This window comes from Phyllostomus hastatus, unplaced genomic scaffold (genome assembly GCF_019186645.2).
Source record: "Phyllostomus hastatus isolate PE091 unplaced genomic scaffold, TTU_PhHast_1.1 phas_contig_41, whole genome shotgun sequence".
NCBI classification, from domain to species: domain Eukaryota; kingdom Metazoa; phylum Chordata; class Mammalia; order Chiroptera; family Phyllostomidae; genus Phyllostomus; species Phyllostomus hastatus.
This window is the reverse complement of record NW_025333876.1, coordinates 7,467,600-7,494,601: the sequence shown is the minus strand read 5'-3', so window position 1 is coordinate 7,494,601 and position 27,002 is coordinate 7,467,600. Positions and strand designations below refer to the sequence as shown.

At 37.2% G+C, this 27,002-nt stretch overlaps 1 protein-coding gene across 1 annotated transcript in view; it reads left to right on the top strand.

Annotated features, from left to right (window-relative positions):
* Positions 1–27,002, top strand: part of RNF17 (ring finger protein 17) — a 153,780-nt gene that overhangs the window by 39,727 nt on the left and 87,051 nt on the right. The window contains exons 8-13 of the mRNA XM_045844774.1: positions 4,860–5,031; positions 8,320–8,396; positions 8,928–9,002; positions 18,934–19,229; positions 20,034–20,111; positions 21,285–21,443. Of these exons, the coding sequence (XP_045700730.1) occupies positions 4,860–5,031; positions 8,320–8,396; positions 8,928–9,002; positions 18,934–19,229; positions 20,034–20,111; positions 21,285–21,443 (857 nt within the window). The remainder of the gene's footprint in view (positions 1–4,859; positions 5,032–8,319; positions 8,397–8,927; positions 9,003–18,933; positions 19,230–20,033; positions 20,112–21,284; positions 21,444–27,002) is intronic.

Sequence of the window (27,002 nt, the reverse complement as noted above, 5' to 3'; positions counted from 1 at the left end):
TGGGGTGTGTTTCCTTTTATTTTTGTCTTTAATTCCTTTCAGCAGTTTTATATAGTTTACTGTAAGTATACAAGTCTATTGCCTCATTGGTTAAATTTATTTCTAAGTATATGCTTTTTTATTCTATTTTAAAGGAATTATTTTATTTCCTTTTCAAACTGTTCATTATTAGTGAATAGAAAGACATCTGATATGTGTGTTGATTTTTATCCTACATCTTTTCTAAATTCTTTTTAGCCCTGCTAGTATTTGTATGGCATCTTTAGGGTTACCTACATATACAATCATTGATGCAGACTCCAACCAGCAGGGTCCATGTGTTGTGGCTGCAACAAACAAATTCACATGAACTGCAGAAGTCCTGTGGAGAAACAGGAATGGCATGGCCACTCTCTGAGTGAGAGAGTGCCCTGACCCTTGCCTGGACAGGCTTTTATTGCTTTTCTGGGCACACTACATGGAGGATGGTCCTCATTTTCTATGCTCAAGTTCATTTTAGGTGATTACCTTTTATAGATAACAAAGGAAAGGATGTTGCTGATTACTGCAAAAAAAAAGGATGTTGCAAATGGAAGGGAGAAAGTGGTTGAACTGGTTACACTCCATCCTTAGGAGGTTTAGCACAACTTTAGGAAGTTACTTTAAAGATATGCAGTAAATGTTTGCTCCCTCAATTCAGAATGAGGGAGTTTTAGAAAAAGCAAGCCTCGTAGCAGCCTAGGTACAATGAAGGCCTGGTTCCCCATGGGAAAACCAATCTGTGGGCCTGGCTCTTGTATGCCACCTTGGTCCTGCCAGCTTCCTGAATCAGGGGCTGGGCTATATTCACCACTGCCACATGGATCAGTTCCCTATAAATTATGTCATTTGCAAAAAGATATTTTACCTCTTTTACAATTTGGGTTCCTTTTACTTTTATTTCTTTTTGTTGCCTAATTTCTGTGGCTAGAAGTTACAATAATATGTTAACAAGCAATGGCAAAAGTACATATCATCATCTTTTTCCACATCTTAGAAGAAAACTTGTCATTTTTATTTCCTTATCATCTTACTATAATGTTAGCTGTGGGGTTTTCTTATATTGCCTTTATTATGTTGATGTAGTTTTCCTCAATTAGTCATTTATTGGATTTTTTTATCATGAACATATGTTGAAATGTGTGACATTCTCTTTTGCATTATTTGAAAGGATTATGGATGAGTTTTCATTCTGTAATGTGTATAATGTTAATTGAATTTCATGTATTGAACCATCCTTGCATTCCAGGAATAAATCCCTCTTGGTTGTGATGCATTACCTATTTAACATTCTGCTGAGTTCATTGCTAGAGTGTTGTTGAGGGTTTTGCATCAGTGCTCATAAGAGATAGTGGTCTGTAGTTTTCTTCCATTCGGCTTTAGTAATGCTGTCCTCATAGAATGAGGTAGGAAGTATTTTGACTCCTTAATTTTGGGGATTTGAGCAGGGTTGGTATTAATTTTTCATTAAATGTTTGGTAGAATTCAGCAGTGGAAGCCATTTAATCTGGAGCTTTTCTTTGTTGGGAGGTATTTGATTGCCAATTCTCTTGTTATTGGTCTGTTCAGATTTTCTGTTTCTTCCTGATTCAGTTTTGGTAAATTGTACATTTTTAACAATTTGTTCATTTCATCTAATTTTCCAGTTTCTTGGCATGCAGTTGTTCATAGTATTCTTCCTAACCATTTTCATTTCTGTAAGGTTGATCAAGTGCACATTTTCTTTCTAGTTTTAGAAATTTGGTTCTTCTCTCTTTTTTTTTTTCTTAGTGCACCTAAAAAATTACCAATCTTTTCAAAGAAACAATTTTTGGTTTCATTGGTTTTTCTTTTTTTTTTTCCTATTCACCATTTCCTTATCTAAACTCTAATCTTTATTATTCATTCCTTCTGCTAAGTTTGGATTTAGTTTGTTCTTTTTCTAGTTCCTAAGGTGTAAAGGTAGGTTGTTGGTTTGCCATCTCTTTTTTAATGCATTTACAGTATGCATTTCCCTTTTATTTCACTTTTCACTGCATCCAAAATTTGGAAGTTTAATCATTTACATTTAAAGTAATTACTGATAGGAAGGACTTCTTCCATGTTGTTGTTTTCACTATGTCTTACAGCTTTTTTGTAGTTTTATTTAATGTATCACTACCTTCCTTTCTGTTTACTTGTTTTTGTGTGTGTGTGGTAAAAATTTTTATTCCATTCTTATTTCTTTTTTGCATATTTTAGTTTCTTTGTGGTTACCATGGGTATTACATATAACACTTCAAAGTTATGACAGTCTGTATATAATTAATACCAGCCTAACTGAATTGCATATAAAAAGTACACTCTTTTACATCTCCACACCCTGTTGGTTTGGCTGGCACAATTGCATCTTTACATATTGTGTACCCTCATCATAGATTAATGGTCATTTTATGTATTTGTCCTTTAGATCCTATAGAAAATAAAAAGTGGAGTTATAAATTAAAATTACAGCAATACTAGATCTTATATTTGCTCATGTATTTATTTTATTTTTTACCAGAGGTGTTTCTTTTTGTATAGCTTTGAGTTATTGTCTAGCCTCCTTTCATTTTAACCTGCAGGATTTCCTTTAGAATTTCTCATAGGACAGGTTTATTGGTAATGACTTCCATTAGTTTTTGTTTATCTGGGACTGTTTTAATTTCTCCCTCAGTTTTTTGAAGGATAACTTTGTCAGGTATAGAAGTCTCAGTTTGTGTTTTTTTCCTTTTAACACTTTAAATATGTCATCTCACTGCCTTCTAGCTTCCAAGGTTTCTGCTGAAAATTTTAGTGAGGATCCTTTGTGTGGGATAAATTGCATTTCTGTGGCTGTTTTCAAGATTCTCTATTTGTCTTTTGGCAGTTTGATTATGTTGTGTTTCAGTGTAGGATCTCTTGGTTTATTCTGCTTAGATTTCTTTTGAATTCTTGGATTTCTAAATTCATGCATTTTATATAATTTTGGAAGTTCTAAACAATTGTTTCTTCAAATAATTTCTCCATATCCATCTTTCTCTTCTTTTGGAACTCCCATAATATACATGTTGATCCTCTTGAAGAGTATCCCTAAAATTCCATAGGCTCTGTTTACTTCTCTTGATTCTTTTTTCTTTCTGCTCCTCAAACTCAATAATTATATTTGTCCTATCTTCAAATTTCCTGAGTGTTATTTCTGCTTAAATCTGAAGTTGGACCCTATAGTGAATTTTTCATTTCCGTTATTGTACTTCTAAGTGACAGATTTTATGTTTGGTTCCTTTTAAATAATTTCTATCTCTGTGTCCTTCATTGCTTTCCTGGTTTCCTTTGCATGCCTTGTGGTGTTCTGTTGAAAATTTGGCATGGCCACCTATCCCTATTATTGCATACTGGCTCTTCGCTGGGGCTGTCCTTCACTAAGTAGCCTTGGGATCAACATGAGATGACGGCTTAAGAATTCTTAGGTCTCTTGTGAGAATTCTTGCCTGGGTCTGAGTGTGGCTTTTTTATTATTTTGCATACATAGCTGCCTTTAAATGTCATAATTTACCAAAGAGTCAACTTCTCCTCTGAGCCTCAGATGGTCTTTTGTATCTTTTCACCTGTAATCTCCTATGCAGGTATCTACAGCTCTGGTCTTCCTGCAACCTTCACAAGTAGTTCCCAGTGTTCCCAAGTTAGGTAAAACAGACTAGTTCTTCAGGAAGCCCCCAAATAAATTAGAAAGTTGCAAATAAAGTCTGCTTTGCTTCCTTTGGTTTGAGCAAAGGAACTGGGAACTTTGGTGCTATCTTCAGACCTAGAGTGTACCGTGCCACGGAGGGGCCAGACAAGGACAAGTAAAAACACCATAACTCTTTTGACTGTTTTGAGGGTGACTTTTTATTGACTGGGCATTTGCTTCATTTCTTTGTACCTTTGTCTATTTTCCAGAGTTCCTGTAAGATGATTTTACTCATTTTTGCATATTTTTTGACATCTTTGTTGGGTAAAAGGGCTTAAAGTTTCCTAGCCGGCCATTTTGCTGACATCGCTACATAAGCATGAGTTTTTAGGAACCATATAGTTGTCAAATGACCATTTTTTTCTCCTAAAGAAATCACTTTCGAAGATTATATATACAATTACTAAAAGGTTTTTTAGATGCCTCTTCTAGAGTCTATATTACATTATTGTTACTCCTTAGTGTGGCAGACTATCCTTTTTTGAGGCCAGATTTGGTTTTGAGGAAATAATCAAAAGACACTTGTTTGGTGAATTAAACGAATAAGTTAAACACTACAATTTTGGGTACAAATTGTTTAATTGCCATAGTGAGGCAATTTCACTATAGGTCTACAAATATTTTGAGTAATGAGATACAAGAAATGAAAGAACAACTACATAGCCTTCCTGATGACCTTGAAGATTATACTTAATTGATACCTAAGTTCCAATATGGTGGAGTAAATTTAAATTACCATTTTATATTCATGTAACATGTATCTATTGATGGAAATTTTAAACTGTGCATGTAGATCCTATTGAGAAATGAGTCTAGATGTGCCTTTGTACTGGCATAAGTGACTGCAAGGTAGTGGGGATTTCTATTTTAAGGAGAATCATCTAGGGTCTGCCTTAACCTTGTAGATCTGTGAGATGTATTTGCAAAATAACCTACAAAATGTACTTTTTTCCTTGTTATCCATACATAGCTTTCCAGTGTAATATATTTCAGTTCAATTGAGTGCCTTAGTTAACCATATTAAGTTCATAAACTAGGGAAATTACCCTTTTGTTAACTATTCAGTTACTATAACTCCCTTTCTCACATAAGTGTTTATGAAATTGTGCAAATAACTTTGGGATCTTATATGAAGGAAAAAGAACTTGTGTGAAGAAGTAGTAAGAAATACAGATGATTATTTATCAAACATAATAATGGCTAAAAACTGCATTGAAGAGAAAAAAAATGATTTGGATGCAGCTATGAAGATAGCAAGAGAGTTAAAATCAGCACCTTCGCTAAGGACTTATTGTGACCTGAATCAGGTAATTTTAATAGTTTGTGATGTGATTTCTTTTTTCTCTTTTTAAAAATTGTATTTTTCAGATGCAGTTTACATTCAGTATTATTTTCTTATATGCTTCACATGTGTAGCATAGTGGTTTACATACTTTACAAAGTGGTCCCCTGATATTTCAAGTACCCACTTGGCATTATACATATCATTACAATATTGTTAACTGTATTCCCTATGCTGTATTTTAACATCTTGTGACTATATTGGAACTAGAGATTTGGACTTCTTAATCCCATCACGTTTTTCACTCAGTCTCCCAACCCCCCTCTTCTCTGGCAAACATCAGTCTATTCTCTGTATCTGAGTCTCTTTCTAGTTCGTTTGTTCTGTTCTTTAGATTTCACATACAAGTGAAATCTTGGTATGTGTCTTTCTCTGTCAGACATTTCATTTAATATAATACCTTCTAGGTCCATCTATGCTACCACAAATGGTAAGATTTCATTCATTTTTATGGCTGAGACATAGTCTATTGTATATATGTGCCAAAGCTTTTTTTAATCCAGCTTGTCTATTGATGGACACTTGGGTGGCTTCCATATATTGGCTCTCGTAAATACACTGCAATGAACATAGGGATACATATATTCTTTCAAATTAGTGTTTTGGGTTTCTTCCTATGTACACACCCAGCAATGGAATCACTGGGTTATAAGGTAAGTTCTATTTTTAATTTTTTGAGGACCCTACATACCATTTTACAGAGTGCACCAATCTGCATTCCTTCCAGTAGAGCACATCTTCCCTTTTCTCCACATCCTTGCCAACATTTGTTGTTTGTTGATTTATTGATGCAGCCATTCTGACAGGTATGAGATATCTCATTATGGTTTTAATTTGCATTTCTCTGATGATTAGTAATGTTGAGCAACTTTTCATATGTCTGTTGGCCATCTGTATGCTCTCTTTGGAGAAGTCACTATTCAGGTCCTCTGCCTATTTTTTAGTTTGTTTGTTTATTTGTTTGTTTTAGTGTTGGGTTATATGAGTTCCTTTATTTATTTTTATTTTTTTATGTTGTTCAAGTACAGTTGTCTTTATTTTCACCCCACCACACCCCCTGACCCAGACATTCCCACCTCCCACCCTCAAACCTACCCGCTTTGGTTTTGTCCATGTGTCCTTTATACATGTTCCTTGATGGTCCTTCCCTTGTTTTTCCCCATTACCCCTCTCCCCTCTGGTTACTGTCAGTTTGTTCTTTATTTCCATATCTCTGGTTGTATTTTGCTTGCTTGCTTGTTTTGTTGATTAGGTTTCACTTATAGGTGAAATAGATCATGTGGATTCTTTATAAAGTTTAGATACTAACTCCTTATCGGATATATCACTGAATATGTTTTCCTGTTCAGTGGGTTGTCTGTTCTGTTGATGATATCCTGTGCTATGCAAAACCTTTTTAGTTTGATGTAGTCCCATTTGTTTATTTTTTTCTTTTCTCTCCCTTGCCCAAGGAGATATATCAGAAAAATATTGCTAAGAGAAATGTCAGATATTTTACTGCCTATGTTTTCTTCTAGGAGTTATATCATTTTAAGTCTTACATATACGTCTTTAATCCATTTTGAGTTTATTCTTTTATATGGTGTAAGAAGGTGATCTATTTTCATTTTTTCACATATCAGATTTTCTCAGCACCATTTATTGAGTAGATTGTCTTTACCTTATTGTATGTTCTTGCCTCCTTTTTCAAATACAAAATGACCAGATAGGCATGGATTCTAGGTTCTCTGTTCTGTTCCATTGATCTATGTATCAGTTTTTAAGCCATTATCATGCTGTTTTGATTACCAGAGCCTTGTAGTATAGTTTGAAATATCAGGTAGCATGATACCTCTGACTTTGTTCTTTTTCAAGATTGCTATGTCTTGATGTGATTATTTCTGAGGTATCTTATTTTACATGTTTTAAATACAATATTTGAGAATATATGTCAGATTTTCTTGCATTGGCATAAAATTAGAATTATTAGTTTGAGTTTTAAGACAAACATTAAGAAATTTGTTTATCTTTTTATATTTATCACTTAGGTAAATGGTTAGTAAGGTTTTTATAAAACGTGATATGAGAACAAGTATAATGACATTGAGTTGAAAAATGATGTTTCTAGGACATTTGAATAAACAATCAAGACAAGTAGGGGTTGCAAACTAAATGGGACTCTGTTTTCTTTTTTACATACAATATAGGTATGACTGCCAACTTTTGACTTAAAAATTCCATTCAGGTTGCCCTGGCTGGCATAACTCAGTGGATTGAGTGCGGGCCTCGAACCAGGCATCACAGGTTCGATTCTCAGTCAGGGCACATGCATGGGTTGCAGGCCATGGCCCCCAGCAACTACACATTGATGTTTCTCTCTCTCTCTCTCTCTCTCTCTCTCTCTCTCTCTCAAAAAGAAAAAATAGAAAAAAAATTCCATTCAGGTTTTTTTTTCTACCCTTCTGCCTCCCTAATGTGCAGGTGAGGAAAAGAGGTGCTTCATCTATGTCCAGTCATTTAATTATGTGCCCAGGGAACAGAGTTGGGCAAAAATTCAGAAACATGTTTCTTAAAAGATCATTTAGCAGGAATAGAGTTAACCATCTGTCCTATGCTAATTTCTACCTTGCTTCCTTGGGGAATAGATCATACTTTTGTCTTTGAATCCTTAGGGCCTCACTTCCCATAGATAATCAAATGTTTGGACTGAACTGAGTGCAAATAGAAGCCATTTGTTTATCTGCCTCCAAAGTCTCTAACTTGAAGTGAAAGGATAAGAGTTTGTCACTGTCTTACTTGGCCAGGCCTCCTTCCAACTGTAGTTCTAAAAATAGTAACAGTCCTTTCTAGTGGATCACACATGAGGCATTAGGAAGTTTTGAAAAATGGTAAGGTTTTTATTCTAGTTAGCCTCATTAGGAAGATAGGGCAAAAAAGGAGAGAGAGAAACATTTGAGGACAGCAATGCAGATGCAAAATGAGTCTGATCAGAATTTCCTCTGGTCATGTAGCTATATCTCATTTATTAACAAGTGCCTTTTGTTGTTATTTGTTAATATATATCTCCAAAAGATTTAAATTCTTTTTAGGAAGGAAGAAGTCATAAACACTTACTTACATTCCTTCTTTCACCTTTCACATGCCTAAAATCAAACCTTGAATACATTAATTAGCAAAATCCTAAAGGATATAGTTTTCCTTCTAAAATCTTATTCTGTTTCAACAACATCAAAAGAAAATTTACATTTGAGTGACACCTCTATTTTGATTCTAGATTATCCGGACTTTGAAGTTAACATTTGAGAGTGAGTTGTCACAAGTTAGCACTCTAAAACTAAGGAACTCTCTCAGGTAAGTTGTAATTTAGGAAAACAGCATATATACAAATGTATTAGAGCCTAATTTATTAAAATGTCAAGCAATTATAAATTGAAAATTTGGGTCACAAATGTTTCACAAGTTAGCCATCAAATTTAAATAAGTGTAATATATGGTAAGCATGAAAGTTATTTAAATGTTCTGTCTTTTAGAGGGTTTTTTAAATTTTTATTGTTTTTTTATTATCATTTAGTCCCCTTATACCTCCCTCCCCCCTGAATCATCATATTGTTGTCCATGTCCATGAGTCCTTTTTCCTCTTTGCTCTGTCCCTCCACCCCCTAACCTCCCCACAAGAACTGTTATGCTGCTATGAGTCTGCCTCTATTTTGCTTGTTAGTTCAGTTTCTTCATTAGATTCCACGTATGAGTGAAATCACATGGCATTTGTCTTTGTCTGACTGGCTTATTCCACTTAGCATAAGTGTCAGCAACTGGTTTTTATTTCGAGAAAGTAATAAACTTGTTTTAGAACATTTATTTATATGCCAGTGTTTATTGTAGGTTGAATATGAGTTGCAGTGAGATCATCTCTGTGTTCAACAATATGATAAAGATTAACTTTGAGGACTCAACAAAGTAAGTATTTATAAGAATGACAACATAATGTAGTGACAGGGCTTAAGAGACAGGAAATTTGATGCTTAGGATAGTGCAGGGGTGTCAAACTCATTTTCACCGGGGGCCTCATCAGCCTCGTAGTTGCCTTCAAGGGGCCGAATGTAATCTTAGGACTGTATAAATGTAACTACTGCTTAATTAAGGGCAAGGTGCTCTGCGCTGCCACTGGACAGAAACAAGGTACCAGGCCAGATAAACAAGGTGGAGGGCAGGATTCGGCCCACGGGCCTTGTGTTTAACCCCTGTGGTTACTGTATATGATTCAGAAGTTGAAAAACAGAGCAAAATTTTTTCAGTCAGTTATATTCTATGTTAAACATATAAGAATAAAAATACCTAGGAGGGATATTCAATGATATATGTGTCAAAGTTATCTCTAGAGATTTTATTCACTCAGTCAGCATTGAACACTGATTTTGTGCTAGGCATTAACACCCTAGATTGTGAGATATAAGTCTGAAAGTTATAAGTAAAGGATGACACATGTAAACAATAAAGTACAAAATTGCTATGATGGTAATATGTGCAGAATTAAGCGGAGATACAAAGGAAGGGAATGGTCACCTCTTCTGAGAGTAACAAGAAATCCGGAAAGGGAGATTTTATTTTCCCTCATCCATGAAAAATGAGTAGCAATTGCAAAGGACAGAAGGGATATAGGCATCTTAGAAAGATGTGTGTGCATGGAGATTACACACTACATTCAGGGAGCTACATTTGGCAGAGGATACATGGAGACTAAATTCTAAAAACTTTGTATGCTATACAGAGGTATTTGAACTTCAGTTTCTAGACTTGTGCTGTCAGTGTGGCAGCCAGTAACCACACACAGCCATTTAAATTTAAGATTAATGATTTAAACTTAAGCTGAGAAATTCAGTTCCTCAGTTACACTGCTACATTTCAAGTCTCAGTAGCTGCTTGTGGTTAGTGGCTCCTATATTAGATGGTGCAGCAGATTTTCACGACGACAGAAAGTTCTGTTGTACGGCACAGCTGTAGACAACCACTAAAAAATTCTCAGCGTGAAAGTAAAATAATTAGTTTACATTTTTAAAAGTTCACTGTGGTGATTAACAGGATTATTCAGAAGAGTTGGAGGCTGGGGCCGGAGACTGTATTGTCGGTAGTCTCAGTAAATGATGAGAAACCAAATGTAGGTAATAACACTGGAGAGTGATACGGCAAATGTGGTGCATGCCTTGCCACCACAGGGAACACCTTTCCAGAGGACTTGGCTCTAGTCATCTTCCCCCAACATGGAGTCCTGCCCTGTATGTGTCTTTGTAACTTTCCTTTTGTGCTTCCATGGATCATTATCATTTTTTAAATTAGTACATTATTAGTGTACTAATTATTAGTACATTAGTACATTTTAGATATTTTCCTAACTTGAATATGGTTACTATCAAATATTTTTAATCAAAAAGCTATCCAGTTTCCCTGGCTGATGTGGCACAGTGGATTATGCACTGGCCGGAGAACTGAAAGGTTGCCAGTTTGATTCCCAGTCAGGACCCATTCCTGGGTTGCAGACCAGGTCCCTAGTGGCAGTGGTGGTCGAGCGTAGGGGGTGCGGGAGGCAGCACAAGAGGCAACCCCACATTGTTATTTCTCCCCCTTTCTTTCTCCTTCTTTTCCTTTCTCTCTAAAAATAAATAAATAAATTTGTAAAATTTAATAAATTTGTAAATACATAAATAAATTCTTTTTAAAATTTGTTATAAAAAGAAATATTTGCATTGCAATGTTGTGCCCATATGTGCATCCTCAAGGTGCTTGGAACTTCATTCCACATGGACTAATTTTACATGGGTGAAGTACACAATCACTGTTGGAAGAAACAGATGTGTTATTACTGAATCCATCTGGCTATATTGGTTATTATTTCTAAAATGCTTCTTAAATGCTGATCTGTGACAAAGCTAAACCCATCAAGGGTTAACTAACATGCAAGCTTTTGAGACCCAATCTCATTTCTTTGATATACTTACTTTTTTAAATTATATTTTATTGATTATGCTATTACAGTTGTCCTGATTTTTACCCCTTTGCCCCCTCCACCCAGCAACCCCCACACCCTCAAACAGTCCCCAAACCATTGTTCATGTCTGTGAGTTGTACATAAAAGTTCTTTGACTACTCCATTTCCTAAACTGTAGTTTACATCCTTGTGGCTATTCAATAACTACCTATTTGCAGTACTTAATCACCTTACCTCTTTACTAATACCCCCAATACCCCCTTCCCATCTAGCAACCATCAAAACACTCTTCATATCTATGATTCTGACTCTGTTCTTGTTTGCTTAGTTTGTTTTTAATTCAGTTGTTGATAGATATGTATTTTTGCCATTTTATTGTTCATGGTTTTGATTATCTTCCTTTTCTTAAATAAGTCCCTTTAATATTTCATATAATAATGGTTTGGTGGTGATGAACTTTTTTAGTTTTTTTCTTGTCTGCCCTTTATCTGCCCTTCAATTCTGAATGGTAGCTTTGCTGGGTAGAGCAATCGTGGCTGTAGATATCTGCTTTTCATGACTTTAAATATTTCTTGCCAATCTCTTCCAACCTGCAGAGTTTGTTTTACAGTCTCTGGGATCTCCCCTGTAGGTAACTAACTGCTTTTCTCTTCCTGCTTTTAAGATTAAATCTTGATCTTTAACCTTTAGCTTTTTAATTGTGATGTGTCTTGGAATAGGCCTCTTTGCATCCATCCTGTTCCAGGACTCACTGGCTTCTTGGACTTTCATGTGTATTTCCTTCATGAAATTAGGGAAATTTTCTTTCATCATTCAAATAATTTTACAGTTTTTTGCTCTTTTTTCTTCTCCCTCTGGCACACATAGGATGCAAATGTTGGACTTCTTGAATTTCTCCCAAAGGCAACTTATACTGTCCTCATTTTTTTGGATTCTTTTTTCTTCTTGTTGTTTTGATTGGTGGTTTTTTGCTTCCTTATATGGTGCAGACCCCAGCCCCAGGGGGTCCATGTGGCTGTGATGGACAAATTCACATGGACTACAGAAGTCCTGTGGAGAAAAGGGGATGGCATGGCCACTCTCTAAGTGAGAGAGACTATGACCCTTCCTGGACAGGCTTTATTGCTTTTCTGGGTACATCACATGAGGATGGTCCTCATTTGCTATGCACAGGTTCGCTGCAGGTGATTACCTTTTACAGATAACAAAGGAAAGAATGTTGCTAATTACTTCAGAGAAAAGGATGTTGCAGATCAAAGGAAAAGTGGTTGAACTGGTTACATTCCATCCTTGGGAGGTTTAGCACAGACTTTAGGAAGTTACTTTAAAGATATGCAGTAAATGTTTGCTGCCTCAATTCAGGCTTAAGGAGTTTTAGCAAAAGCAAGCCTCATAGCAGCCTAGGTACATACAGTGCAGGCCTGATTTCCCATGAGAAAACCAATCCATTGGTGTGGGTCCTGTGTGTCAACTCGCTCCCCACTGGACTTTCTGAGTTAGGGACTGGGCTACATTTGCCACACCACACAAAATGGTTCCCTATACTTATGTTTCAAATTATTGATTTGATTCTCAGCTTCATCTATTCTACTGTACTTCCCCTGTAAATTGTTCTTTATTTCAATTAGTGTATCCTCCATTTCTTTATTTTTTAATACATTTTATTGATTATGCTATTACAGTTGTCCCAGTTTTTACTCCCCTTTATTCCCCTCTGCCCTGCATTCAGCTCTCCCACCAGCATTCCCCCCACTTAGTCCATGTCCATGGGACGTACACATAAGTTCTTTGGCTTGTCCATTGCCTATACTGTTTGTAACTTCCTCCTGTCTGTTTTGTACCTACCATTATGCTCCTTATTCCCTGTACCTTTTCACCCATTCTCCCCCTACCCCCTCCATGCTAATAGCCCTCCACGTGATCTCCATTTCTGTTCCTGTTCTAGTCGTTTGCTTAATTGGTTTTGTTTTAGGTTCAGCTATTGATAGTTGTAAGTTTGTTGTCATTTCACTGTTAATATTTTTTATCATCCTCTTTTTCTTAGATAAGTCCCTTTAAAATTTCATGTAATAAGGGCTTGGCAATAGACTCCTTTACCTTATCTGGGAAGCACTTTATCTGCCCTTCCATTCTAAATGATAGCTTTGCTGGATAGAGCAATCTTGAATGTAGGTCCTTGCCTTTCATGACTTGGAATACTTCCTCCCAGCCCTTTCTTCCCTGCAAGGTCTCTTTTGAGAAATCAGCTGATAGTCTTATGGAAACTCCTTTGTAGGTAACTCTCCTTTTTTCTTGCTGCTTTTAAGATTCTCTCCTTATTGTTAATCTTTTTTTTTTCATTTTGTTCATTTCTTTTTCTTTTTTTATATATTTTATTGATTATGCTATTACAGTTGTCCCATTTTTCCCCCTTCACTCCTCTCTACCCTGCATGCCCCCTCTTGCCCACCTTCCCCCACTTTAGTTAATTTCCATGTGTCACACATACAAGTTCTTGGGCTTCTACTTTTCCCATACTGTTTTTACCCTCCCCCTGTCTTTTCTACTTACCATCTATGCTACTTATTCTCTGTACCTTTTCCCCCTCTCTCCCCCTCCCACTCCCCTGTTCATAACCCACCGTGTGATCTCCATTTCTGTGGTTCTGTTCCTGTTCTGGTTGTTTGCTTAGTTTGCTTTTGCTTTTGTTTTAGGTGTGGTTGTTAGTAATTGTGAGTTTTCTGTCATTTTACTATACATGTTTTTTATCTTCTTTTTCTTAGATAAGTCCCTTTAACATTTCATAAAATAAGGGCTTGGTGATGATGAACTTTAACTTGACCTTATTTGGGAAGCACTTTATCTGTCCTTCCATTCTAAATGAAAGCTTTGCTGGATAGAGTCATCTTGGATGTAGGTCCTTGCCTTTCATGACTTTGAATACTTCTTTCTAGCCCCTTCTTGTCTGTAAGGTTTCTTTTGAGAAATCAGCTGACAGTCTGATGGGAACTCCTTTGTAGGTTACTGCTTTCTTTTCTCTTGCTTCTTCTAAGATTCTATCCTTATTTTTAATCTTGGGTAACTTAATTATGATGTGGCTTGGTGTGTTTCTCCTTGGGTCTCACTTCTTTGGGAATCTCTGAGCTTCCTGGACTTCCTGGAAGTCTATTTCCTTTGCCAGATTGAGGAAGTTCTCCTTCATTATTTGTTCAAGTAAGTTTCCAGTTAGTTGCTCTTCCTCTTATCCTTATGGCACCCCCTATAATTCAGATGTTGTAATGTTTAAAGATGTCCTGGAGGTTTTTAAGCCTCTTCTCATTTTTTTGAAATTTTATTTCTTCATTCTTTTCTGATTGGATGTTTCTTCCTTCCTTCTGGTCTGCACCATTGACTTGAGTCCCAGTTTCTTTCCCATCACTATTGGTTCCCCGTACACTTTCCTTTATTTCCGTTAGCATAGCCTTCACTTATTTCATCTAATTTGCGACCAAACTCAGCCAATTCTGTGAGCATCCTGATTACCAGTGTTTTGAACTGTGCATCTGATAGGTTGGCTCTTCGTCACTTAGTTGTAGTTTTTTCTGCAGCTTTGATCTGTTCTTTCATTTGGCCTTCTTTTTTTTTCTCTTGGCGCACCTTTTACATAGTAAGGGGCAAAGCCTTAGGTGTTCACCAGGGTGGGGTAACCCGAGTCGCTGTGTTGTGATGCTGTATGTGGGGAAGGGGTCCAAGAGGGAACAGTGGCGCATGCTCCAATCTCTGGTGAATTTCAGTCACGTCCCCCGCTACCCACAAGCAAATTGGACCCTTCTGGTGCTGGTTCCTTTGTGGGTAGATTTGTGTACATTTTAGGACCCTGTGGGTCTCTCTAACGAACTTTCCTGTGAGGCTGGGAGTTCCCACTCCCCGTTTGTGTCACATGGTTTATCTGGGTGCAAATGTGGGACCACCCAGTCTGCACCCTTGCCCACCCCATTCCACAATCCGCCACCTCGCTGGTCGGCCAACCACCGCCTCACGTGCCCCATCCACTAGCTACCGCCTTGCTGCGAGTCCTCTCCACCCTGCTGCCTGACTCTGCCCCTCCCACCAGTCTGGATGAATATGTCTTTAACTCCTTGGTTGTCAGACTTCCATGTAGTTTGATTTTCTGTCAGTTCTGGTTGTTTTTTGTTTTTAAATTGTTGTTCCTTTTTTAGTTGTGCAGGGAGGTACAGTGTGTCTACCTATGCCTCCATCTTGGCCGGAAGACCCCCTTATCTTTAATCTTGAGTAATTTAATTATGATGTGCATGGTGTGTTCCTCCTAGGATCCAACTTCTTTGGGACTCTCTGAGCTTCCTGGAATTCATGGAAGTCTATTTCCTTCACCAGATTGGGGAAATTTTCCTTCATTATTTTTTCAAATAAGTTTGGAATTTCTTGCTCTTCCTATTGTCCTGGCACCCCTATGTTTTGGATGTTGAAACACTTAAAGTTGTCCTAAAGCTTCCTAAGCCTCTCAGTTTGTTTTTTTTTTTTTTGGAATTCTTATTTCTTCATTCTGTTGTTGTTGAGTATTTATTTCTTCCTTCTGCTCCAAAAGGTTGATTTGAGTCCTGGTTTCCTTTCCTTCACTGTTGGTTTCCTATATACTTTATTTCACGTTGCATATCCTTCACTTCTTCCTCTATTTTGAGCCCATATGCAGTCATTTCTGTGATCATCCTGATTACCAATGTTTTGAACTCTGCATCTGATACGTTGTCTGTCTCCTCATGGCTAAGTTCTTTTCCTGGAGTTTTGGTTCATTCTTTCATTTGGGCCATTTTTTTTTGTCTTGGCACATGTGTTACATTGTAAGGGGCAGAGCCTTAGGTATGTGCCAGGGTGGGTCAACCTACTTTGTGGTGTATGTGGGGGAGGGGTCAGAGAGGGAGCAATGCCACTTGCTCGGCCCTCTCCCAAGTTTCAGTCACTTCCCCTGCTACCCACAAGCGAATTGGGCCTTTCTCATGTTGATTCCCGGATGGGTAGTTTTATGTACATTCTAGGACCCTGTGGGTCTCTCCAGTGAATACTCCTGTGAGGGTGAGAGTTTCTCCTGCTGCTGCAACCCCCACAGGTTTTTACAGCCAGAGGTTTTGAGACTTTATTTTGCTGTACTGGAACCCTGCATAGCATGTCCTGACTCACTCCCCAGTTGTTCCTCCCAGTTATCCACACACAAATGTAGGACTGCCCAGTCTACTAGCTGATGCCTTGCCTTCTCCAGTCCTCCATCCGCCTCCTTGCTGCACATCCTCTTCGTTGTGGCTGCCTATCTCCACCTCTTCTGCCAGTCTGAATGAATGTTTCTTCCTTAATTCCTTGGTTGTCAGACTTCAATATAGTTCAATTTTCTGGCATTTCTGGCTATTTTTTTTATTAAATTTGTCATTATCCTTTTTTTGGGGTGTGCAGGGAGGCAACATGTATCTACCTACATTTCCGTGTTGTCCGAAAGACTATTCTTCATTTCTGACTGAATCTTTTTTATGCTTCTGAGGTCCTCACTAAGTTTCTTGAGCATCCTTATAACCAGGATTTTAAACTCTGCATCTGATAAATTGCTTATCTCCATTTCATGTAGCTCTTTTCTGGAGTTTTTATCTGTATTTTCATTTGGGCCACATTTCTTTGTCTCCTCATTTTGGCAGCCTCCCTGTGTGTGTTTCTGTGTATTAGGTATAGCTGTGTTGACTCTGTATTTTGGTTGTGTGGTCTATTGTAATAAGTGTCCTATAGGGGCCAGTGGCACAGCCTCCCCTGTCATCCAAGCTGGGTTCTCAAGGTATGCCCTTTGTGTGGGCTGGGCACGTACTCCTCTCGTAGTTGAGCCTTGATTGTTGTTGGCAGATGAATGGCAGAGATTTACCTAGGCTAGTCAGCTGCAAGGATTGGCTATGACCACTGCCCACCAATCTCTACTCTCCTTGCAGAATCAGCTGTGCAAGGTGGTAGTGCTTTGATGTGGTTTGTAGCTGTTCACTGGGTGCGCTGGGCCTGGGGTTGCATTGGTAGTACAGGCCAAGGTCAGCCCCCACCTGTGTTTTGCCTGGGGCCACCCTTCCTGAACTATAAAGTAGTCTGAGATGTCCTTTACTTGTTCTGGGCTTTGAGATTCCCAGCAAAGCCAAGCTGTAAATTAGGATGGCTGTTTCTAGTGCCAGTCTTGGGGCCACTTAGCAAGAGATATGGGAGCTAGGGGCTCACTGAGGCCAGCTATTGCTCATTTGAGAGGATTTAGGAAGTTGTGAAACATGAGCCAAGACCAGCCATTCATATGGAAAAGGAGCTTGGATGGGCTTGTAAGCTGGGTGGGTTGGAGTCTTGGGATCTCCAAGATAGGTAAAATAGTAGCCAGATTGATGGAGTCTCAGATATGTCACCACCTTGCTGGCTCTATGGTTCTGTGGAGGAAGGGTTTAGAAAAGGGACAGTGGCCTGTGCTTGCCTTGATGCCAGACTCTTCAGTTTCTCCCAGTATGCCGGGTGCCTTTTAAGCTGCTGCCCCAGCATTGGCACTTAGAGGGAGTGAGTCTGAGTAGGTGAGTCCATGTGTGGATTCTTGAAGAGGAACTGCTTGGTGGTCCAGCAGTTTCTTCCACTGACTCAGTCCCCCTGGATGTTTAGCTCAAAGTTGTGGGGACTAATCTTCCTGGCACTGGAACCCTGGTCTAGGGGGTTGCCATGTGGGGCTGGGATTCCTCACTCCTGAGATATCCCTCTTGAATTTTTATCCAGCACACTTGTTGTCTGTACCCCTCCTGCCAGTCTGGATGGATCTAGTTTCTTTTATTCCATAGTTGTCAGACTTTCTTTCCATTCAACTTCTGATGGTTCTGAGTGATGGTTGTTCTATATTTCAGTTGTAATTTTGAAGTGGTCATGTGAAGAGGTGAGCCATGTCTGCCTAAGCTGCCTTGTTGAGTGGAAGTCTTGATAGAATTTTCAAAAATATTTTTTAAATTACTCATTTTTAGAAAAAAGGGAAGGAAGAGTGAAAGAGAGGGGAAGAAATATCGAAGCATGCATGAAAGATACATCAACTAGTCTCTTTGCACACCCCCAACTGGGGACTTGACATACAACCCAGACATGTTCCCTGACTGGGAATCGAACTGGTGACCTTTTAGTTTACAGGTTGGTGCTCAGTCCACTCAGCCACACTAGCCAGGGCTTGATAGAATTTCTATATTTGTGTATTTGGTTGCCTAAATCTGTGTGACTAATAAAGAAGATAGAAAAATACAAAGTAAACAGAATGAATTATCAGCTGTGGGTTAGTGAATAGTCATATCGAATAGTCTTATCCAAAGGGTTCAGACTAATGGTGATTTCTAGCCAAGGTTGAGGTTTCTAACATGTTTAGGATCATGCTTTTCACTGTTTCCTACACTTTACTTTTAGGCCAGTGAATTAATAGAAGTAATAGCATAATTTAAAATCAGACACCTAGACGAAATCAGAATGACTTCTTTTGAAAAATTATATCCACTGCTGTTTTAGGACCAGACCAGTGTAGTGTGATTGTCAACCTCTTTCTTCAGAATCACATTGATTACAACCTCTTGTTGCCCTTTAACAATCCTTGGGCTGAGAATATGCCATATTTCTGTGTATGTGTGTGGGTGTAGGGGGATAATAGAAATATTCTAAAATTAGATTGTGGTGATGGTTACACAAATCTTAGAGTTTAGTAAAAATTAGTGAATTAATTGTGTATAGATTATATATTATATATCAAAAAAGCTGCTAAACAGTACCCCAGACACCTGTATAACTTCACCCCTTTGTGTGTGTCACAAGTGTTAACTATCCTGTGGAAAGGAAATGGGTTGAGGGTAGACACAGAGATTTTATGAAGTGATCTAAAGTAGTCATGTGCTTCTGTGTTTTCAACAGATGTGATCCCCAGGAAAATGAAATTGGCCGGAATGTTCAAAATAATCATGAAAAGGAATTTTCTTGTGATACATTCCCATCACCAGGAAAAAAAAAGGTTGACGTGTCTGTCTTGACTAATGAAGCCCCTCCAACTCCTTTAAAATCAGAAACCAGTGATATGTATTTGGAAGCAAAAAACATCCAAGCACAGAAAGAGGTGGTTGTAACAACCCCTAAAACCATTGCTATTCTACCTAAGGTGGGATCTAGCCCTGATGTGATCATTGAAGAAATTATTGAAGAAAATCCAGAAAGTGAGTGACAATACGAAAGCAAGAAAATGAAGTATCATAATTAGAAACAAAGTTATTACCTTCTGTCCCTGTACTTCACAGAAAGGAACTGCTATTAGCTTACACCAGCCTCCACTATCAACTTTTTCTAAATGTAGGGTAATTTCTATTTTAGTACAGTAATACAGCTAAACTCTGAAGTGTAAATATAATATTTAGGGTATTTGACTTTCTAGTTCCACATATATATACCTTGTATAAAAAATGAAAATATAAATGAGATTTATAGAAGTAATCTCATGACTTTGACCTTAAGTAATAGCTTCTCCTAAATCTTTGAGATATAATCTGTTATAAACTGAATTATTGTGAATATATTATCTCTTTTGTAATATTTAAGTACATCATAATGATCTGATTAGATTTTCAGTGTTGGTGTTCTCTCTACTAACATGAGAGTGAGATACTACTATTTGGAGTTAGACTACCAGTCTTCTTGAAGACCATTTTTAAGATTCACTTGGTTCTCTGTCCCTGCCCCTGCCCCCCACACATATCTGTTTCATTGGTTGCTCTCCAGAGTGATGTTTGCATACAGAAAAAGGACATGCTGTTTGCTCTCATTTCTACTGAAATATCATCACTGACACCTCAGTGAGTTAAGAAGCCTCTCATGACTTTACCTACTGATACAAGGGGTCTTGCCTTTCCAGTATTTTGACAAATATAAATACAGCTTTTTAAACAATACTATGCCATTGTCAACTTAAAACAAAATTAGTACAATTGCCTTTATTTCCTATCTTGATGAAGCATGCCTCACAGATGATCTTATGGAGACACCTACTTATCCAAACAAGCCTCCTCAGAAAAAATCATCTATTCCTTTTGGATCAAAAGCAGGTACTTTAACAACTGAACTTGATGTTGGAGTGTTTGCTCTATGCATAGTAACTCTTATATAGGGTGAGGTAATGAGTAAAACTTTTTTTCAATGTTAAAAGTTTTGGTTGTTTTTGGCAAAAATATTTCTGAAATTTATAATGCTTCTCTCAGCTGCCTTCCCATTTACATGCATCCCTTTACCCCATCCTCAATATAGCTATTTTTTGTGATCTGTAGAATGGATAGTTAAATTGATCTATTCACTCAATTTTTATCTATATTTGTCTATCTCCAATTCCAGTCCTCCAAGTCTTTGTTTTTCAAACATTTTTACTAGGTAAAACATCTAGTAAAAATTAAATACATGTATTAAAATACCCTGTGAAACTTTTCCCCTAACCCACTCTATCCTGTTTGTCTCTCCCTTCCAGGGTTGGTTTATGCATATACAAGCAGATATACATAAATTATTTTTCTAGTTTTTTTTTACGGAAAACATAACATATCTATTAATGCTGATAACAAAGGAATTAACAGAATAGTGTTCTTAACATTATGCTCTGGAGATTTTTCATATCAGTAGTAACATTTGGCTTAATTACTGTTATATACAATAAATTCCTCATTTTCTTTTACTGTAGCCTACCCTGCCTCCATGAAAACACATACATCTTCCTCTAAATGCTGCTGTCTGTTGACTTTACCCAGACATTTTTTTCACACCTTTCTAACCTGATAAGATTTGGGATTCAGAGTGGCTCTGAGCTAATTGTTGATTCTTTAGGTATAGTATAGATTAAACAGGATTTGGGGAGCTATAGGAGAAACCTGATCATTTTCAATGTGGTTCTGAGTTTCAAATATGTTCATAAATAAACGCAGAAGTTTTATTATAATACAAGGGAGTTACAGCATACAGTTGACGTTAGAATCAACTACCACATGAACTGCAATTCTACTTAGTGAACATTTTTGCGAGTAAAATAAAATATTTGTGGTTCAGATAGCTAAAGAATTCCTTGTTGAAGATGTGATTTGTTTTAGCAGTCTAGTTACTATTTCGGGGTTGGATTCTTGTGGGACGTAAGTATTCTAGAGTTTGCAGAATACTGTTTTAGAGGATATTGCATTCAGTTTTAATGCATTTTTACCTGATTTATGGTTTATTAATGTTTAAATATTCTTATCCAGGTTCTCCAGAGCTTGTTTTTGTAAGTCATGTAATACACCCTTGCCACTTCTACATTCGGAAGTATTCACAAATAAATGATGCAACAGTGTTGGAAAAGATGGTGAATCAGTTCTGCAATAAGAGTTTGCACCTTGACCCTTCAGATATCTTGGAGCTAGGTAATGGAACATTACTCCAAGTTAAAATGTCAAGTTTATGTAAATATTGTAATATTTGTCTAACACATATAAACATTTATATTCTGAGCATAAGGGTTTTAAAATTATTGAACTTAAGTTAAATTTTGTTTAGATAAGTTAGCTAAATATTAAAATTAACCACTGAGTGAGATATATACAAAAACTCTATTATGGAGCAATATGAGTTTTGATTAAATGACAGAACTCAAGGCAGGGGAATTATGTAGTTTTCCCCCTTGTCTCCAGGGAAAATTATCCCTCATAGTGTGACAACAGTCCCCTGACGTCCACATATAAATGTTCAGGATATCATTGAACACTTGATGAGATGCAGGAGAATGGTGGCATCCATTTCCTAGAGCCTCCTGGAGGATAGTTAGAAAACTTAATCAGCCCATTCTAATTCTAACAGCATGTATTATTTGCTATAATTGAGGCTTTCATTACAAATATTTTCCTTTTAACTCTGTTGGCTAAATTTGATTATACTCCAATAAGGTGAATAAAGCTATGGTTTATTTGACTAATAGAGCATTTTTCTCATTTTCTTAATAGCAGTCAATATCAATATGTAACTAATGCCAAAAACTGTTACCTGTTTAGCCTTATTTAGTAATTCTTATTAAAGGTTGATTAATCGTAATTAAAATGGCAAAATTCCAAGACAAGGAGAGAATCTTAAAGGCAGCAAGGAAGAAACAGGAAGTAACATACAAGGGAGCCCCAGTAAGGCTAACAGTTGATTTCTCAATGGAAACATTCTAAGCCAGAAGAGAATGGCAAGAAATATTCCAAGTAATGAAAACCAGGGGCCTGCAACCAAGGCTACTTTACCCAGCAAGGCTCTCAGTTAAGATGGAAAGCCAAATAAGGAGCTTCCCACACAAAAGAAGGCTAAAAGAATATACCTCCACCAAACCAGCTCTGCAAGAGATGCTAAAGGGACTACTTTAAGAAAAGGAAGGAAAAGGGTAAGAAAGAGAGGAACACAGGTATGAAAAAATGGCAATGAATAAGTACCTATCAATAATAACCTTAAACATAAATGGATTAAATGCTCCAATAAAAAAACATAGAGTAGCTGAATGGATATGAAAGCATGACCCCCACATATGCTGCCTACAAAATAACTACCTCAAAACAAAAAACATACACAGACTGAAAGTGAAGGGCTGGAAACAAATATTCCAAGCAAATGGTCAGGGAAAAAAAGCTGGAGTAGCAGTACTCATATCAGACAAAGCAGATTTCAAAAAAAAGGGCCATAAACACAGATGCAGAAGGTCACTTCATAATACTCAAGGGAAGAATCCATCAAGAAGACATAAACATTATAAACATATATGCACCCAAAATAGGAGCACCCAAATATGTAAAGAAAATCTTGGAGGACATCAAGAAAGATATTGACAGAAACACAATTATAGTAGGGAATTTCAACACTCTGCTGTCAAAGTTGGATAGATCTTCCAAACAAAATATCATCAAAGACATTGTGGCATTGAACAGTATCCTAGATCAAATGAATTTAACTGATATATAGAGAGCCTTACATCCCAAAGAAGCAAAATACACATTCTTTTCAAATGCTCGTGGAACATTTTCAAGGATGGACCACATGATAGGTCACAAAACAAGCCTCAAGAAATTGAAGAAAATTGAAATCATATCAAGCATTTTTTCCAATCACAAGGGATTGAAACTAGAAACCAACCTCAATGGGAAAACTCCAAAACACTCAAACTCATGGAGATTGAATAGCATGCTATTAAATGGTGAATGGGTCAAGAATGAGACCAAGGAAGAAATCAAAAAGGTTTTGGAAACAAATGAAAATGAACTCATAACTACCCAAAACTTATGGGACACACCAAATGCAGACTTGAGAGGGAAGTTCATAGTGATACAGGCCTACCTAAAAAAAAAAAAATAGAAACATTTCAAATAAACAACCTAACCCTATGCCTACAAGAACTCGAGGAACAACAACAAAGACAGCCCAGAACAAGCAGAAGGAAGGAAATAACCAAGATCAGAGCATAATTAAACAACATAAAGACTAAAAACACAAATCTAAGGATCAATAAATCCAGGAGCTGGTTCTTTGAAAAGATAAACAAAATCAACAAGCCTGTAAGCAGACTCATCAAGAAAAAACAAGAGAGGACCCAAAGAAACACAATCAGAAATGAAAGAGGAGAGATTACAACTGATACCACAGAAATACAAAGGATTATAAGAAATTACTATGAATTATATGCCAAGAAATTTGAAAACCTAGGATTCAGGAAAACTTTCTAGAAAAATATAATCTTCCAAAACTCAATGAAGAAAAAGCAGAAAGCCTGAACAGACAATAATAGTTGATGAAATTGAAGCAGTAATCAAAGAAGTCCCGACAGACAAAAGCCCTGGACCAGGTGGTTTCACAGGAGAATTCTACAAAACATTGAAGGAAGAGCTAACCCCTATCTTTCACAGACTATTCAAGAAAATCCAAGAAGATGAAAGACTCCCAAACTCTCTTTATAAAGCCAGCATCATCCTAATCCCAGAACCATATAGAGACACAACAAAGAAAATTTCAGGCCAATATCGCTGATGAACATAGATGCTAAAATCCTCAACAAACTTCTGGCAGACTGAATCCAGGAATACGTTAAAAAGATCATACAGCATGATCAAGTGGGATTCATCCCAGGGATGCAAGGATGGTACAATATTCACAAATCTATGAACATAATACATCACATTAACAAAACAAAAGACAAAAATCACATGATCATATCAGTAGATGCAGAAAAAGCATATGATAAGGTGCAGCACCCATTTATGATAAAAAACACTCAGCAAAGTGGGAATACACATAGCATTCCTCAACATAATAAAAGCCATATATGAGAGACCTACAGCCAACATCATAGTCAATGTGCAAAAACTAAAAACTTTCCCACTAAGATCAGGAAGAACACAAGCTTGTGCACTTTCACCGCTCCTATTCAACATAGTTTTGGAAGTCCTAGTCACAGCAGTCAGACAAGAAAAGGAAATAAAGGCGTAGAAATTAGAAAGGAGGAAGCAAAACTCATTGTTTGCAGATGACACAATAGTGTACATAGAAAATCCTGCAGACTCAACCCAATAAATGAATTTGGCAAAACAGCAGGATACAAAGTCAATATTCAGAAATTGAAGGTATTTTTGTATACCAACAATGAAATGTCAGAAACAGAAATCAGGAAAAAATACCATTTGATATAGCAATCAGAAAAATAAAATACCTAGGGATAAACCTTACCAAGGAGGTAAAAGTCCTGTACTCAGAAAACTGTACAACACTGAAGAAAGAAATTAAGGAAGATACAAACAAATGGAAGCATGTACTGTGTTCATAGATGGTAAGAATTAACATCATCAAAATGTCCATACTACCCAAAGCAATTTATAGATTCAGTGCAGTCTCTATTAAAGTACCAATGACATATTTCACAGACATAGAACAAACATTGCAAAAATTTATATGGAACCATAAACAACCCTGAATAGCTGCAGCAATTTTGAGAAAGAAGAGCAAAGTAGGAGGGATCACAATACCTGCTATCAAACTGTATTACAAGGCCACAGTAATCAAAACAGCTTGGTATTGACATAAGAAAAGACACATGGACCAATGGAACATAATAGATAGCCCAGACATAAGCCAAGTCTCTATGGTCAATTAATATTTGACAAAGAGGGAAGAAGCATAAAATGGAACAAAAATAGCCTCTTCAACAAATGGTGTTGGGAGATCTGGACAGCTACATGCAAAAAAAATGAAACTCGAGCACCAACTAACACCATACATGAAAATAAATCCAAGGTGGATAAAAGATTTAAAAATAAGCCATGGCACCATTAAAGTCCTAGAGGAGAACTTAGGCAGGAAAATCTCAGATATTCCATGCAGCAATGTTTTCACTAATATGTCTCCTAGAGGGACATAAAGGAAAGAATAAACAAATGGGATCTCATCAAAATAACTCCTGCATAGCTAAGTAAAACAGCATTAAAGTGAAAAGAGAACCAACCAAATGGGGAAACATATTTGCTAATGATACCTCAGACAAGGGTTTGATATCTAAAATATATAAAGTACTCACATGACTTCACTCTAAGAAGACAAGCAACTCAATTTAAAAATGGGCAAAGGTCTTGAACAGACACTCCTCCCAGGAGGACATACAGAGGATCCAGAGACACATGAAAAGGTATTCAGTATCACTAGCCATCAGAGACATGCAAATTAAAACACAATGAGATACCACCTCACACCATTGAGAATGGCCATCATAATGCAACAAACAAGTGTTGGAGAGGTTGTGGAGAAAAGGGAACCCTAGCACACTGTTGGTGGGGTTGCAGACTGGTGCAACCACTGTGGAAACAGTATGGAACAAGCCCTCAAAAAATGTAAAAATGGAACTGCCTTTTCACCTGGCAATTCCACTGCTAGGATTATATCCTAAGAACCCTGAAAGACCAATTCAAAAGAACCTCTGCACCCCAATGTTCATAGCAGCACACTTTACAATAGCCAAGTCCTGGAAGCAACGTAAGTGCCCATCAGTAAATGAATGGATTTAAAAACTATGGTACATTTACACAATGGAATTCTACACAGCAGAAAGAAAGAAGAAGCTCCTACCCTTTGCAACAGCATGGATAGAACTGGAGAGCATTATGCTAAGTGACATAAGCCAGGCAGTGAGGGAGAAATACCATCTGATCTCACCTGTTAGTGGAACCTAATCAACAAAATGAACAAGGAAGCAGAATATAACTAAAGACATCAAAATTGAGAACAGGCTGTCAGTGACCAGAGGGAAGAGGGGAGGGCATATGGGGAAAAGGGTGAAGAGTTTACAGGAATAATTATAAAGGACATATGGACAATAATGGTGGGGGGTGGAAACAGAAAGGAGTGGATAGAGCTGGAGCATGGGGAGTGGTGTGGGAATAAGACAAAAAACAGTACTTGAACAAAAATTAAAAATGTTATTTAAAAAATTAAGTGTGATTAACGCTTAGCTCATGTTTGTAGCTTAACAGAATATTAGAAGCCTAAGGTCATCATATGCTTATAACAAAAGATTGATCATTTTAAAACAAAAATAGCACTTAAATTATGAGTATCTTAAAGGAGGGAAGTATAGTGTTAAACTTATTTTTATGGCTGCAAATAATTCTCAAAAATTTAATACATGCCCAAAATTGCTCAGCTTCCATTTAGAAAGTGTTCTAAGAAAGCCAGAAAATCATTCATTGTTTTAAATTAATAATTTGAGCGCTGCCCAAAGCTCACCACACTGCTCCGTGCTCACAGCCTTTGTGCATCACTCTACTCCAACATGGCAAAAATGTCCAGTCTTAGTGAGACTTACTGGTGCATCAAGTCCCTGATTGGTGTTTTCCAGAGTTATGCTGGAAAGGACAGTAACAGCTATACACTTTCCAAGATATTCCTAACCTTCAGGAATACAGAACTGGCCGCATTCA